This window comes from Strix uralensis, chromosome 4 (assembly GCF_047716275.1).
Source record: "Strix uralensis isolate ZFMK-TIS-50842 chromosome 4, bStrUra1, whole genome shotgun sequence".
NCBI lineage: Eukaryota > Metazoa > Chordata > Aves > Strigiformes > Strigidae > Strix > Strix uralensis.
In genome coordinates, this window is record NC_133975.1 from 2,167,573 (window position 1) to 2,183,110 (window position 15,538).

Sequence of the window (15,538 nt, forward strand, 5' to 3'; positions counted from 1 at the left end):
ATGCCTTTGGCTTTAACATATCCAAAGAACATCTTTCTTTGCCTAAGCATAGGATTGCTACATTGTTCTAAAAGTTTAACCTTCAACTTGTAGCATTGCTCCACCTGTGTCTAGGTCCTTGTAGACCCCCCCGGGATGGGCATTGCGTGGTGGAGCAGTGCCCTGCACAACCTGCTGCTGGGCTCACTGAGGCCAGACCCCAAAATACAGATGGGGAAAGTGTCCCTGGCAGTTTGTCTGTCCCTTGACTCCGGCAGGGTGGCTGGGAGGTGTCCTGCTCTGTGGCCATGCTCCCGCATGGGCCACAGAGCCATGGCTCCCGCATGGGCCACTGGCCTGGGCATGGAGGTGGCAGGATCCAGCTGGCCACACGTTGCCACCCGGTGTCGTGTCCCCGCCACGAGCCGACAGTGACATCTAGTGACTCCAAAACACCCCAAAACTCCCCGAATATTAAATCCTCCCCATATTCTCAAACACGCTGCAACCACCTGCTTGATGAAGAGCGGGACTTAGTCTGAACAGGCGCTGGCAGCGCCGATGTGAATTTGTAAAGAAACTAAACACGCGTGATCGTGGATTTTAGGCGTCTGCAGACAGCCTAGCAGGAGGTAGCGAGGGCGCAGGGGCCACGTTAGAGTGTTTTGAAGGTTTTGTTGGGAAAGCTGGGAGAGTTTTGGGTGCACAGGGGCCGCTGGTGATGCCTCCTCACCCTGTGAGGGGGTACCTTGTGTTCTCGCTTGATAGGGATATGAAGGCTATTCCCCGCCTGGCTGTACGGTTAAAAAATAATAATTAATAGGGGAGAGGCAGCAACACTCCTGTCTGTTTTTTGCGTGGCTGTGGAAGCGCCCCAGCCCCGTTTCGGGGCTTTTTGGCGGTGTTTTTGGAGGGGGGGGGTGCTGGGCTGAGGGGAGGGCTAAGATGGCCGCCGGCCCCCCGCCCGCCCCGGGGCTGAGGGGGGTGATGGCGGGCGCGGACCCCCGAGGGCGGGGAGGGCCGGCAGCCATCTTCGTGCGGGTCGGTGGGTGAGGGGGGCGGAGGAGGAGGAGGAGGAGGAGGAGGAAGAGGAAGAGGCGCTGCCCGCCCCCGGCGGGTCAGAGCGGGGAAGTCGCCGCCCGAAGATGGCCGCCGCGGCGGGGGACGTGTGCGGCGCCGTAGCAGGGGGCCGCGCCGGGGCCGGGGCCGGGGCTGCGGCGGAGGCGCGGTTCATCAGCAGCGCCAAGGTGAGCCCGGCGGTCCCCCCCGCCGCGGGGGGTCCCTTCCTTCCTTCACGCTGCGGCAGAGCCAATTTTTGGGGGAGAAAAGGTGGTAAAAACCCGGCAGCCTCCCCTCAGGCTGGGCGGGGGGGGCGGGGGTACCCTCAGCCCACGGGTGGGTTTCGGCTTCGGGTGCATCCTCTGACCCACGCTTCTCCCTCGGCAGGGGAAGGGCTTGTTCGCCACCAAGAACATCCGCAAAGGGGAAACCGTCTTCGTGGAGAGGCCGGTGGTGTCATCCCAGTTCCTCTGGAACGCCCTGTACAACTACCGAGGTGAGTGGCCGGCGGTGGTGGCACGTCCTTGTCACCTCCCCAGCGAGGGGACCGCAGGGTCCCTAAGAAGCTGCCTGGTTTTCAACGAAAGGGTTTGGGTTTGCCTTAGTGCCTCCAGGAAGGTGGCCCTGCTGCCATTTCTGCCTCTGCGCTAGAAGTGTTGACAAGTTGAAAACGTTGGGGTCATTTGAGGGATGGTGGCTTCCATCAGCCCCTGAGGAAAGCACTATGTGCCACCATCAGGCACCATCTGCGTGGGAACCCCGATTTTTTAGTGGTGAGGGTGCTAATCCCAGTCACACCACTGCAGAGTACAGCCCACAAAGGTGCCAGAGGCGCCAGAACAGAAAACGAGGGTTGTAAGAGCAGGATTTTCAACTTTTTTGTCCTATCTAGACCCTGCTGTCTTCTGAGCTCTGTTGCGGGTCAGCGACATGGGGACGCTTGTCATCATGTGGCTCTTAAACACTTCTCAGCCTTACAGGGTGGCAGATGAGGGCTGAGGGGGGTTAAATTGCAGCAGATATGGTCTTTCCTATGGAGGGAGTGGTAAGAGACTGGTGCCTCCAGCTTGGAGGTGGTGTTGGTACCAGTCATGCTGTCTTGCTGTGAGCCCTGGCCCCTTTTCTCACTGTGGTGTCCATCTGTCTGTCTTGTCTCCCCGCAGCCTGTGATCATTGTCTGCGGGCTTTGGAGACGGCGGAGGAAAACGCCCAGCGGCTGCTGGGGAAGAGCTCCCTGGTGCTGCCTCACCCAGAGCAGTGCAGCATCCGGAAAGACCTGCACCAGCAGTGTCCCCGGTGCCAGGTACGGGGCTGCTGGGAGGGACCGTGGTCTCTTGGGGTCACCGACTCCTTTACAGCATCTAGCCCAGGCACTTGCATCGCCCCGAGATGGGTGCCTGCCTTTCCCTTCTGCATCGTGATGGCTAAAGAGCTCAGATGGTCAGGGAGGGGGCACAGCTGGGCCTAGGACCCCCTTTTCCTGCTGCCGTAGCCAACGCTGGGCGCTGTGCCCCTCGCTCTAGGTGACGTACTGCAGCGCTGAATGCAGGCAGGCCGCTTTGGAGCAGTACCACCAGGTCCTCTGCCTTGGCCCGTCCCGTGATGACCCCACGCACCCCCTCAACAAGCTGCAGGAGGCATGGAGGTAGGCGACCGACCTGCCTGTTGCTCCACGGGCAGAGGAGGTGGCTCTCCTGGGCTGGGTGATGCTGCCTGGGACCAGGGCTGAGGACCGTCCTTGCTTTGCATCCCTGCATGGGGTGGCTGGAGGGTGGTGGTGGCTGTGGGACACTGCCCAGCTGTACCTGCTCGTTGGGCAGCTGGTGAAGTGGTGTTGGCAGCACAAAGGTTTGGACACACGGCTGAGCAGTTCTTATTTTTCTCCCGATAAAGAGCTACAAGGCACTGAGCTGCGCAATCCTCACTCCTGCAATTTTATAGAGCTCCTGCAGATCTCCAGCCTCTGGGAGATCCTCCTCGTAGCACCCCTGCGGGGACATAAATTGCCATCCCGGCTTGCAGATGACAAAATGGGCACAGAGGCGAGAAGTGACGTCCCTGACCCAAAGCTCGTCACAAACCCCAGCTCTCGCTGCAGTCCTGGGCTTTATATGGGGCCCAGGCTCTAGTTTAACAGGATGGTAGAGGATTATTTGTGTGCTCAGAGCAGGCAGGTGGGTGCAGGCTTCTCCTCACCCTGGATCCCCATGCAGCAATGCTGCACTGGCCGCTTTGGTGTGACGGATGAGCGCGGGCCTAACCACGTGGATGGCAGCTGCCTCTGCCTCCTTCCAGCTTTTTATTTCCATACCAGCACTGATCTGCTCATCTTTTTTCTTCATTCTTATCTCCCAGAAACATGCATTATCCACCGGAGACTTCCAGCATCATGTTGATGGCCCGGATGGTCGCCACCGTCAAACAGGTACGTCTGCAGTTCGGAGCCACAGCTGCCAGTGTGTGGTTTCCTCATCGCGTTGTGGCTGTTACTCCCGAGGACTGATCTCTTCTCCAGCGACTGGCAGGGTTCTGCTTGAATAGATTTCAACGTCTAGTGTTGCCTGGTCATGGAGACAGCTGGCAGCAAAGGAGGGTCCTGTGTCCTGAGCCAAGCAGGTCTTTTTTTCTGTACCAAAATAGTTAGTCAGAACTGAACTTTTCCTTTAGCTCTCTTTCTTTGGCCTGTCTTCCTCAGTGTTGATTCTGACAATGAATTACAACCATGCAACTGCGTCAGGTTGTTTTTGGTAGTAGGCTGGATACCTCTGAGCTCAGCAGGGCTTGTCCTCTCCTCCCTCTCTCCTGGCTGGGGAGGAAAGCAGTGTTGGTGCAGCGCCTTTGCTTGATTCTTTTGTCAGGCTAAAGACAAGGAGTGGTGGATCAAGGCCTTCTCCCAGTTCTGCAGTAAGACAGCAAACGAAGAGGAGGAGGTTGTGCACAAGCTGCTGGGGGACAAATTTAAGGTAAGAGTCTGGTAATGCTTGGATGTGTTGGATCCCTGAGTCTGCCCTCTGCCTGCCTGTGTCTGTGAGCCCATGGGTGCAGAGGCCCCGTTACAGCTGGGATGGGAGACACTGGAAATCCCACACTCAAAGTGGGGGCACAGAGCCACCCATTAGGGGCTGGCTGACCTGACAGAGAGAAAATTGGTTGCTTATAGGGCTTTGGGCTTGTGGTGCTTCAGTGGGACACACTGCTCATTCCTGTGGTGGAGATGCTTCTGCTGTGGCTTGGGACAGGGTGATACTGAGCTGCTGAGCAGGTGGTTTTTGCTGCTAAAACGAGCGGCTTTCGCTGCTCTGAGGGCAGCAGCCTCCAGCCTTACAGGGAAGGACGAGGAGCCTGACTCCTGAGCCTTCTGGCCTGTGCTGGCCCATCAGCCTGGGTCTGACGCCCAGCGGCATCTCCCCACCCTGATGACGGTGTTGCCATGTCCTGCCAGGGCCAGCTGGAGCTGCTGCGGTTGCTCTTCACCGAAGCCCTTTACGACGAACATCTCAGCAGGGTGAGTTGAGCTGCCTCCCGAATAGCCCGGGAGCATGGCAGGACCCTCCGCTTGGCCAGGGCTTCCCTTGGGACTCTGCCCGTTCCTTGCTCTCCCCAAAGCTCCCTGTGGGATTTGAGGCGCTGGCAGAGCGGGGTGCTGCCACAGGCTGGCCTGGGCTCAGCTGCTTTCTCATCTCCCTTCTGCAGTGGTTCACTCCAGAAGGCTTTCGATCGCTCTTTGCCCTCGTTGGGACCAATGGCCAAGGCATAGGAACAAGGTAATGGGGCTTTCTGGGTGCTCTGGGCAGTGGAGATGTGGCACGGAGGGGATGTACAGTCCGTAAATCCACGCTGGCCTGGGTAGTGGCTGGGTTCAGACGTGAGGGAACTGGGGGGGGTTTAGTCTGGAGAAGAGGAGGCTGAGGGGAGACCTCATGGCCCTCTACAACTGCCTGAAAGGAGGGTGCAGAGAGGCGGGAGGAGTCTCTTGAGCCAAGGAACCAGCGCCAGGACAAGAGGGAATGGCCTCAAGCTGCGCCAGGGCAGGGTCAGACTGGCTCTTAGGAAGGATTTCTTTGCAGAAGGGGTTGTTGGGCGTTGGAATGGGCTGCCCAGGGCAGGGGGGGAGTCCCCATCCCTGGAGGGGTTGAAGAGCCGGGTTGCCCCAGCGCTGAGGGATCTGGTGGAGTTGGGAACGGTCAGTGTGAGGTTAATGGTTGGACTGGAGGAGCTTCAAGGGCTTTTCCAACCGAGATGATTCTGTGATTCTGTAAGAGAGGGGAATGGAGAGGCAAACTTAAAAGCAGTCCTTCATCCTGGCTGCATCTAACCCTTTCGCATCCCTCTGCCAGAGCTTGGCCACTCAGAACCACTGAGTTTAACCCTTAGATCCCCCCTTGTGAGGTCCCACCGTGTGCCCTGTGGGACTGTGACGGTGTCCCTCTGCTTCCCGACAGCTCTCTGAGCCAGTGGGTACACGCTTGCGACGCGCTGGATCTCCCCATGCTGCAGCGGGAGGAGCTGGACGCCTTCATTGACCAGCTCTACAAGGACATCGAGAAGGGTGAGGCTCTGACGTGGCCGTGGGCAGCCTCAAGCGGTGCTGTTGGCAGGACCTGGCGGAGTTTCTGCTGCTTTGAACTCTCCCCAGGATTCAGGGACTGGGAGAAGTTCCTGCTGGGGACTGGGGGATGTTCCCCTGGGCCGTGCGAGCCACGCCTGCTGCCTTTGACTCACTGCGTGGCCAGGGCAAGTCTAAATTTGTGGGCAGGTCGGGGTGGCTGGAGAGCCGATCTGGAGGGATCCTGTGCAGAAAAATCCCATTTACACTAAACATTCAAAGACCTGTTTATGCCTTTTTTTGACTGATGCAGCTGTGTGAGTACAGGGACAGACCAGGGAGTGTTGGGGATGCAAATCTTCATGTCCTTCATCCCCTCCCAGGGGGAAGGGAAGGGTGCTTTGGAAACACCCTGCAACACCCCAAAGCAGTGCTGGCTGGGTGCGTTCCGTTCAGCATTGCTGGCCCTTTGTGCTCATGTGGAAGAGCCAGAACGGCCCATGCAAAGCTCTAACCCCCTCTCTCTTCTGCAGAGTCAGGAGAGTTCCTTAACTGCGAGGGATCGGGTCTCTACGTGCTCCAGAGCTGCTGTGAGTAACACAAAGACTGGGAGGAAAACTAGTAGTGAGGAGGGGGATGTCCTGGGCTAGACTGACTCACCTCTTCCTAAAAGCCTCTGGAGAAAGGGGTTTGTGCCTCCCATCTGTGGGATGGGGGTGAGGTGGGTGCTGCTCTGGGGCCTGGCTGCTCTCTCGGGGGTCTCCTGGCATCTTGCCTTGCTATGAAGTGGCCAGTCCTGGCCTGAATGGCTTGGATGTGATATAGTCTCCGCGAGCCACCTGTGTGGTTTAGCAAAGAAACCATCTCCAACCTTGTCTGAGCAAAATGGAGCTGAACAAACCTTTAAAGGACAGAGCTTTTCTTAGCGGGACCATGGGGATGTAGGAGAGGATGTCCCAGCACCCAGAGCTGTTTTCTTTCACTCCTTTCATGAGCAGGGCCTGGGGACGGCTGCTGGGAAGCGAGGGAGAAGTACAGCCCTGCACATTCTTCCGTCAGCACCGGGAGGCAGGGATGGTGCTGTGCACCCCTGGGATTGATCAGGACAGCTTGCTCGCTCTGAGTGGTTTTTGTGGGTCTGGCAGAGCGCCCTGACTCTGCCCCCCTGCTCCGCTGAACCCCCTAATCCCGTGTGAGCTGAGAGTGGCATGCTGGTGGCCCTGAGGTGGATGGGGTGGCCACAGCATTGTGCTGCCTTATCCTTAGCCAGGCCGTGGCCCTCGCAGTTGGTGACACTGGTTCCCACGTGCCTGGGCCATGCAGAAGGGCAGGCACAAGCCCCCGCGGGGTGCGTGGGGTGTCCAACCCTGCCTCTGCCTTCCCCCTCCTCCAGAGACACCCTCATGGCTGCATCGCCTCTTCCCCATAGGTAACCACAGCTGCATCCCCAACGCCGAGACATCCTTCCCGGAAAACAACTTCCTCCTGCACCTGACGGCTCTGGAGGACATCGAAGCAGGAGAGGTGAGACAGCAGGGCCCGCACGAACCCGGGGTGACATCACACCTTGGCAGTGAAACCGAGAGGTTCACTCCACGGTCAGAATTGAGTATAACTGTTGAGCAGTATTTTTTATTAGCAGTGCTGGGGATCGCTCCACCACGAGTGCTGCACTTACTAACAAAACACTCTGACTAATACACAGAAAAACCATACATATTCATCAGATTTCCTGAAAAAGGCAGTCTTATGCTAATGGCTTCTCAGAATTCATTTACATAGTCTGAGCATGCATAGTAAAAATAGAGTGAGGGTCTTCTCCCCTCCTTAGTGGTCCACATAGTCTTCCTCACACTGTCCGCTAGTTGAACTTTAGGTTTTTTGTGTCCATATGTGGTCATAGAGTTACCTCATCCATCCTTCAGCTCCTGTTTGTTCCAAGGGGGTTAGTTTAGACCAGCTTCCAGTTGCTTATCTTGAGACTGGCGTCTTCTTAGACACTTGTTTTTTTAGGTTCCTGCTATTAGGGATGTACTCGGGGAGTTTTTCAGACTGTCCAAGGCCTGTCTTATCTCCACTAGGCAAGGAGTTACAGGTTTCAAAACATCTTACAAGTGGGTAATGACTACAGAGGGTAGTTAGGAAAAGAGTATAAATGAAATTACATACATTGCAGTTAAATACGGGAAAAATAAAAGCTAGGAAAACACAAGTGATGGTTAACTTTAAAACTAGATGTTCTACTTTACAGGTCCTTGTACATTAGCAATGTAAGGAGATCTTGTAATTTCAAGTATACTTGTAGCAACTTTCCTTCAGCAGAGGGTCCCCGTGTCCCCCACATCCCCCGCAGACCCCCGCCCATACCTCCTGTCTCTTGCGTTGTCCTGGCAGAGGAATTCACACCTCATCCCACATTGGGGCTGCCAGACGCCACATTTCTGCCTGACTCTGAGAGGTCCTGGTGCAAAATCACGCTGCTTTGGGTTCGTGGGAAGCGATTCTCAGCCCAACCCGTTTCTTTTTGCTCACAGGAAATCTGCATCAGTTATTTAGACTGTTGTCAGAGGGAGCGGAGCAGACACAGCCGCAACAAGATACTCAGGTAGGGGCTGCTTGGAGGAACCTGGGGAGGGGGGACACCCCTTTGCACCCCCAGCCCGTCACTCTGGGCTGTGTCCCTACCTCAGGGCCCTGTGCGTGCCTTGGTGCGTGGCAGGCTGTGCATGCAGCGTGTGGTGCTCTCAGTGTTTCATGGCAGGGTGTTGTCACGTCCCAATTTCTCGGGACAATGACTCAGATTTGCCGATTTCCAGGTCAGGATGAAGGTGAAACGACACCACGGATTCTTCAGTTCACACAACTCCAATTTTTATTCGCTCACAACAGATCATTAGCATGAAACTTTGTCACTAATCTTTGCATCTTCTGCAACAGGCATTAAACTTACATCGATTAGTGGCAGATCTTATATCCCACTAAGCCTTAAACGTGCCCCAACAAGCCTTAAACATGCCCAAACAAGCCTTGCCTTATATGCGGGCATACAGAATAAAAATGGGAGAGAAAAGGGGAAAGAGGAGAAGAGAAAGACAAAAAGGAAGATTTCACTAGTCCTGGTTCCAGCGTTGGTCCAGCCAGCCCAGGGGTCCAGTTCTGGTGGGACACAGCCACCCGGGGCTTTGACTCGTGTCCTTTTGTAATTCCTTGCCCCTCCTCCGGATGGGCACTTGGACTTGTTAGGCTAATTAGGCATCACGCGCAGTTCATGCTTCTAGAATTCTCCTCGCTTTTGGTACGTGGTGCAGTATGTACCTTCAGATTCTTCTGGAAATGAGTTGGTGGGCTTGAGGGTCGTTAGGGAGTTACTCCCCCCTCCCTGCAGGTGTGACCGTTGTCTGACCTTCCATGAAAACAGCTTCTCTGTTGGCTCTTCAGTCGCTCAAGATAGGGAAGCTCAGCCTCCAGAAAGTGTGGTCCCACCTCTGCAGGACCCCGTCCTCTTGCTGCTCCCCCCCCGCCATTACCTGCATAGCCCCAGCATTTCCATAGAAACAGTTTCCTTTGCCAAAGTTTTTTTACTGGATGGTTGAGACGTTAACTGTGGTTTCAGGAGATGGTCACAGGCGTGCACGCAGCGGGCGGTGCTCTGGGTGCTTCGAGCTCCTCGCATTCCCTTCCTACGTGTCGTGGCCTTGGGGGCTGAGGATTTGGGGCTCCCCCTCTCTCTGCAGGCTTGCACCACTCTGTAGTTGGCTCCTGCAAGCCCTTGCTGTCCTCACCCACCTTCTTTTTTCTCTGCCCTTCAAGAGCAGGGGCTCCTGCTGAAGGTCACCATCCCCATCAGGGCTGAAATCCCCTTCTCCACTCAGACTACCCCCACCCCAGCATGATCGAACCCACAAATTCCTCCGGATTTAACGTATTCAGCCCCTTCCTGGCTGCTCTGTCCCCATCCCCTGCACAACAGCAGTGTTGGGTTGTCCCTGTCTCAACGCCATCATTCTTTTCTCCTTCTACCTTCCTTTCTTCCAGGGAGAACTACTTGTTTACCTGCTCGTGTCCCAAGTGCCTAGCGCAAGCCGATGATGCTGACGTGACGTCGGACGAAGAGGAGGAGGGCGAAGGGGAGACAGATGATGCTGAGCTGGAGGACGAGATGACTGACGTTTGATCCTGGCCCTGGGCGAGAGGAGAGGGAAGGGACACAGGACGGGTGGTTGGGGCGGGGGGGGGAATCCTCCGAGAGGCAGCAGCTTTAAATATTAAAAACAGGGTTGTGTTGGGGGGTCGGGTGGGAGGCCACGTGCCGGTGGCGGGTGCGGAGAGGGGCAGCGGGGGAGCCGGAGGCAGGCCCTGCTCCTGCCTGGCCTTGTTGTGCGCTCTGTGTGTGTGTGTGTGTGCGTGCGTGTGTGTGTGTGAGGCTGTCCCCGTCCTCCCTGGGCGCCAGTGACCCCCCTCCAGCCGCGTCCCCGTCCCAGCTGGGGCTGGCTGGGGCTTGCAGGGGAGGCTGGAGGGGAGCAGGGTCCAGCCAGCCCCTGGGACAGGCCGATGGGTTACCTCGTCGTCACCCCTGAGGCTGCTCCGTGCTGTCTGTGCCGGCCGCGGATGCGGAGGAGCATGTCCTTCCCTACCCCACAGGGACGAGGGGAATGCGTGTGTGTGTCCGTGTGTTTGTGCACGAGGGGTACTATTTAATGTCTGTATTAGCACTATCCACACCCTAAGGAGCTGGGGTCCGTATATATTCTCCATTCCATGCCTTAGCTCAGCCAGCAGCAAGGGGCAAAAAGATTTTGCAGGTGGGACCGAGACACCTTACGGGTGCCTCAGATGCCCGAAAAGCAGAGCTGAGCCTGGCAGGCGCCTCCCTCCCACCTCGGCCCCCTCCTTTCCACGATGCCAAGCCCCGCGCAGCGATTGCCAGGCTTTTTTTGGGGAGGGGGAACAGCTGAGGCTGCCGCTAGCCCAGAGCCCCCACGGGCTGTGGTGTTGGCGTTAAGTGAAGTCACCATCCAAAACCCAAAAATTGTTTTGGGTTTTGCAGAGAGCGAGTCGTCCCGCTGGGCCCATCCGGCTGCTTTGGGAGGAGGATGCGCCCGGGCGGGAGCCGCCGTGGTCGTGCCCAGGGACACAGCGTGGTGCTGGGTGCTTCCCCGCACCGAGATGTCACCGCAGCCGAGCGTTGTCACCCATCCCATGCCGGCAGCCACCGCTCTCTGCGCTGTCCTGCTCTGCTCGCCACGCGGCTGGAGGGAGAAGACGGCTCCAAGCGACCAACAGGCAGCAGGTTGGGGATGCGCCCCGGGTATTTTCCTCCCCTTTTTGGATTTTGGGGAGGTGTTTTCCTGCCGCTGCGTCCTTCGAGCCCGCGGCAGCTGGACTGTGGGACTGCGGGTGACGCTGTAAATGGGCACCTGTGTCACTACCATCACCGCCAGCCCTGCACCCCACTGCTTGTCCCCAGCCGTCCCGGGGCCGCAGCCCCTTCAGTGTTCGTAATAAACCAAGACTGGTGACACGGCCGTATCATTTGTACCCATAAACTGGAGGGAGGGCGAGTGCAGAGACGAGGGCTGCGACCCAGGGGCTGGTCCTGGTGGGAACACGGAGGGCTGGGGGTGAGGGACAAGACACCCGCTGAGGTCTGGGCTCTGGATCTGCGGCCAGTTCACCCCTGGGGCTGGATCCCCAAGGCCGTTGCTGCTCTGGTGTGTGACAGCCCTGTGCTGCACAGGGGTGTGGCAGTGAGCGTGAGCCCTGTCCAGGCTGCAGGAGGCACCTTGAGAAGTTTACTAAGAAAAATACCAGGGGATGAGATTTGTCACTTCATCCCCTGGCTGATAAAAAAAAAAAGAGAAACTTCCCTTTCTCTAAAACTTGTTCACACTTCATTAGCTCAGACAAAAATATACAGATGTTGGGCGAGCCCTGCTAGTACAGACCAAGCCCGTATCTCTCTCCCTCCCATCCCTCTCTGGCTGTAACCCTGCATCCCTCTACATCAGCAGCACAAATTACCGGTGGCATCTTACGTGTCGTTAAAATGTTTCTTGGGGAAGTGCTGGCCTGCTCTGGGCCATCGCCTCCCTCCCACAAAGTCACTACAAAGGGTGCTGGGTGCCAGGTTCAAGGTTGCCACCGCGGGGGCTGGTGGTTGCCCTTCAGCCACGCTCCAGCGGCAGCACAAAGGTCTCCTGGTTGCTGGATCCGGCGAGGCTGGGCAGTGGGATCTCTGGAGTGTGGTGGGATCTTTTCCTCAAACCTGGGGCCCCGGGGCAAGCTCCTGGGATCCACTGAGAAGTCCTCGATCCGCCACAGCCTCCTGCTGCTACCAAAAGGTCCAGGGGGGCTGCATCATTTCGTAGGTGGGGATGCTGGTGACGTTGACAGGGATGGAGATGATGGCCCAGGGGAGCCCGTGCTGCTCCAGGGAGCGTCTGATCATGTATCTGGAAGGATAAAGAGGTGACAGGCGCACGTGAGCCGCCTGAGGTGGGACTGCGGAGCCCAGATGTGAGCGTAAACCACAAACCAGCTCAAACAGAAACTCTGCGGATTAATTATGACTAAATCCACTAAAAATCTGGCTCATCAGATCAGCCCGTATTTGGGAAGATGAAACATCTCCTGAGCAAGGCACCTACCCGTCCCTGCCCAGCAGGAAGAGCGCGGGGATGTCGGCTGTCCGCCTGGTGCTGTCCTGGATCATCTCGATGTAGAAGCTGTCGTTATCGTAGGCGTTGTCTGCGATGATCACTGCCCGTCCGCCGTGCTCCTGGATCACACGCGTCTTCGACAGGAACGAGCAACCCCTGGGGCAGAGAAAGACAAATCTTTGGTGGCCACCGGTGGATCCTTAGCAGGTACAAAATCTTCAAGTGTCAGAACTCGCCTGGAGATGCCCAAATCAAGGACCATCCCTGGCCCCACGCTTCCCCCAAACCCTGCTCCTCTTGGGAGTCTGTGTTTTAGGCACAGGCTGCCCACACTCGGCCATTTTCTCCTAAGAAAAAATCATAAAATCCCAGACTGGTTTGGGTTGGAAGGGATCTTAAAGCCCATCCAGTCCCACCCCCCTGCCACAGGCAGGGACACCTTCCACTAGCCCAGGTTGCCCAAAGCCCCGTCCAACCTGGCCTTGAACCCTTCCAGGGAGGGGGCAGCCACAGCTTCTCTGGGCAACCTGTGCCAGCGCCTCACCACCCTCACAGGGAAGAATTTCTTCCTTAGATCTCATCTAAATCTCCCCTCTGTCAGTTTAAAACTGTTACCCCTCATCCTATCCCTACCCCCCTGATCAAGAGTCCCTCCCCCCTTTCCTGTAGCCCCTTTAAGTCCTGGGAGGCTGCTCTAAGGTGTCCCTGGAGCCTTCTCTTCTCCAGCTGAACCCCCCCAACTCTCTCAGCCTGTCCTCACAGGGGGGTGCTCCAGCCCTCCGAGCATCTTCGTGGCCTCCTCTGGCCCCACTCGAGCAGGTCTGTGTCCTCCTGCTGTTGGTGCCCCCAGAGCTGGACCCAGCACTGCAGGGGGATCTGACGAGAGCGGAGCAGAGGGGGAGAATCCCCCCCCTCACCCTGCTGCCCACACTGCTCTGGGTGCAGCCCAGCACACGGGTGGCTTTCTGGGCTGTGAGCGCACGTTGCTGGCTCACAGTCAGTTTTCCATCCACCAACACCCCCAAGTCCTTCTCCTTGGGGCTGCTCTCATCCACTCCTCGCCCAGCCTGGATTTGTGCTTGGGATTGCCCCGACCCATGTTCAGGACTTGCACTTGGCCTTGTTGAACTCCATGAGGTTTGCACGTCCCACCGCTCCAGCCTGTCCAGGCCCGTCTGGATGGATTCCTTCCCTTCAGCGCATCGACTGCACCACACAGCTTGGTGGTGTTGGCAAACGTGCTGAGGGTGCCCTCAATCCCACTGTCCGTGTCGCCAACAAAGATAAAATAAAATAAAATAGGGCTTCTTCCACCTTAGTGCAGGCTGTTTTCTAAGAGGCACAACATGAAACGCTCTGGGGTAGGTGCACCCTCCCATTTTTCCTGTATACCCACATGGGGTAAGTCACGGGAAGAAGCTGGAGGTGATGGTAAAATATAGCCATGGCACTGTCACCCTCTGCTCCCCTCCTGCCCCAGGGTCCCCCCCAAACAGCTCCCATGCTGCCAGACGTACCCCCTCTCCACCAAGGCAATCTGGTCCTGGATGAAGACGCCATTATTGAGCTCTCCGCAGGCTTCAGGGGGATCCGCTGGGACTAGGTGGATCTGCTCGTACCTTGTGTTCTCCGAGAAGGAGACAGACAGGGGTGAGTGAGGGGGGTTTGGGGCTGCTTCTCGCCCCCTGCCCCACCGCAGCCATCCCCGCTGTCCCGTGCCCTGCTCACCCCTGCACCGGGGGTGCTTTTGGGGAGATTTAGGACTCGGGGGTGCAGGTTGCCCCATTCTAGCCCCTGCTGAGGCTGAAGGCAGGGACCAGCGTGTGCTGCCTTCCTAAGGGCAGGCTCACAGAAGAGTAATTAGCTCCATTTTTATAAAAGGCTTCAAATCACCAGGCCCCGCGATGGAGAAATACTAGGATGGAGGGGACCTAAACTGACAAATTCAGTTAATACTTACAAACACGCCACCAAAATCCTTGGCTGGAGTGGCTGTAAAGATGTAGCGGATGTCTCCAGGGCTCAGCACTTGGAAATACAAGTATTCATGGATGCGTAAACCTGGGTGTGCGTGGAGAGAGGCAAGAGGCAGAGAAAAGAAAAAGGAACATTCCTGAAAAAAGGGAAAATACCCAGCTACCGCTCTTGCACTGCACCACACTGAAGGGAACATACCCTTCGCCAACGCCAGTTCCTGGCCAGGCCCTGGGGCTGAGGACCCAAAATGCTGGATTCAGCCTGGGGTGCATGAGGGGAAGGGGAAAATGCAGCTGGACCACGGGGGAAAAGGGGTGACATGCACCGAGATCGGGGTGCACGGAGGGGAGATGCGCTTGGACTGAGGCAGCCTGAAAAGAAATGCAGCTGGGATGGGGTGCAGGAGGGGAAATGCAATGGGGCTGGGGGGCATGGAGAGGGAATGCAGCTGGATTGGGGTGTTGGATGGGGAAATGTAATGGGGTGCAGGAGGGGAAATGCACCCAGAATGAGGAACTGGTTGGGGAAATGCAACTAGGTCGGGTGCGTTGAGGGAAAGGCACCTGGATTGTGATGCGCCAAGGAGAAATGCACCCGGATTGGGGTGCAGGAGGGGAGATGAAATGGGGCTGGGGTGCACTGAGGGGAAATGCACCCGGATCAGAGAGCGCGGAGGGGAAATGCACCTGGACTGGGGTGCAAGAGGGGAAATACAATGGGACTGAGGGGAAATGCAATGGGACCGGGGTGCACTGAGGGGAAATGTACCCGGAGCGGGATGCCCCGAGGAGAAAGGCAGCCAGCCCAAGGTGCCGGGGCCGAGCGGGCCACTCGCACTCACCGCGGGCCGGGCAGGAGCAGAGGCAGAGGCAGAGCCAGAGCGACCGGCGGAGCATGGCTGCGCCCGGCGCCGCCAGCCGCCCCGCCCCGCGCGCCCCCGCCCCGCGCCCATTGGCGGCGCCCCCACATCGCGCCTTCTTATTGGCCGACTCCGCCATCAATCTCCTGAGGGACGAGGCGGGCAGGCGCGGAGGCCTGCGCGACCCCGGGCCGCGGCTGCGCTGTCGGTCCCTGTCACTTCGGTGTCCCCTCCCGCGGCGGTGGGGCCTCGGCGTCGCCGCCAAATAAAGCTCCATCCGCCAGCCCTGCCCGCTCCAGGCCGCGTGTCCGTTTTTTTTCCCTGACAAATAGTGAGCCGGTCTCCCGGGCTGGTTTCCCCCTCGCTGCCTCTTTATGGTTGCTCGGGGAGGAAGGGCGCTTCGCCGGGGCCGCTCTGTCCTCCCCGTACCATAGAGCGCGGCCGGAAGCGGTCGCCCTA

The 15,538-nt window shown here is 57.7% G+C and overlaps 2 protein-coding genes across 2 annotated transcripts; one reads left to right on the forward strand and one right to left on the reverse strand.

The window, feature by feature from the left end:
- The first annotated feature begins 1,115 nt into the window (after positions 1 to 1,115).
- SMYD5 (SMYD family member 5) lies at positions 1,116 to 11,103 on the forward strand. Its single transcript, XM_074865405.1, has 13 exons — positions 1,116 to 1,226; positions 1,426 to 1,534; positions 2,202 to 2,341; positions 2,562 to 2,683; positions 3,394 to 3,463; positions 3,897 to 4,001; positions 4,481 to 4,543; positions 4,732 to 4,802; positions 5,481 to 5,587; positions 6,118 to 6,174; positions 7,014 to 7,108; positions 8,119 to 8,189; positions 9,620 to 11,103. The coding sequence occupies exons 1-13, from the start codon at positions 1,125 to 1,127 to the stop codon at positions 9,756 to 9,758; spliced, it is 1,251 nt and encodes a 416-aa protein (XP_074721506.1). The 5' UTR covers positions 1,116 to 1,124; the 3' UTR covers positions 9,759 to 11,103.
- A 349-nt stretch (positions 11,104 to 11,452) lies between these two features.
- PRADC1 (protease associated domain containing 1) lies at positions 11,453 to 15,476 on the reverse strand. Its single transcript, XM_074865414.1, has 5 exons — positions 15,062 to 15,476; positions 14,204 to 14,304; positions 13,761 to 13,870; positions 12,232 to 12,399; positions 11,453 to 12,036 (listed from the first exon to the last, which is right to left on the reverse strand). The coding sequence occupies exons 1-5, from the start codon at positions 15,354 to 15,356 to the stop codon at positions 11,916 to 11,918; spliced, it is 795 nt and encodes a 264-aa protein (XP_074721515.1). The 5' UTR covers positions 15,357 to 15,476; the 3' UTR covers positions 11,453 to 11,915.
- Positions 15,477 to 15,538: the final 62 nt, after the last annotated feature.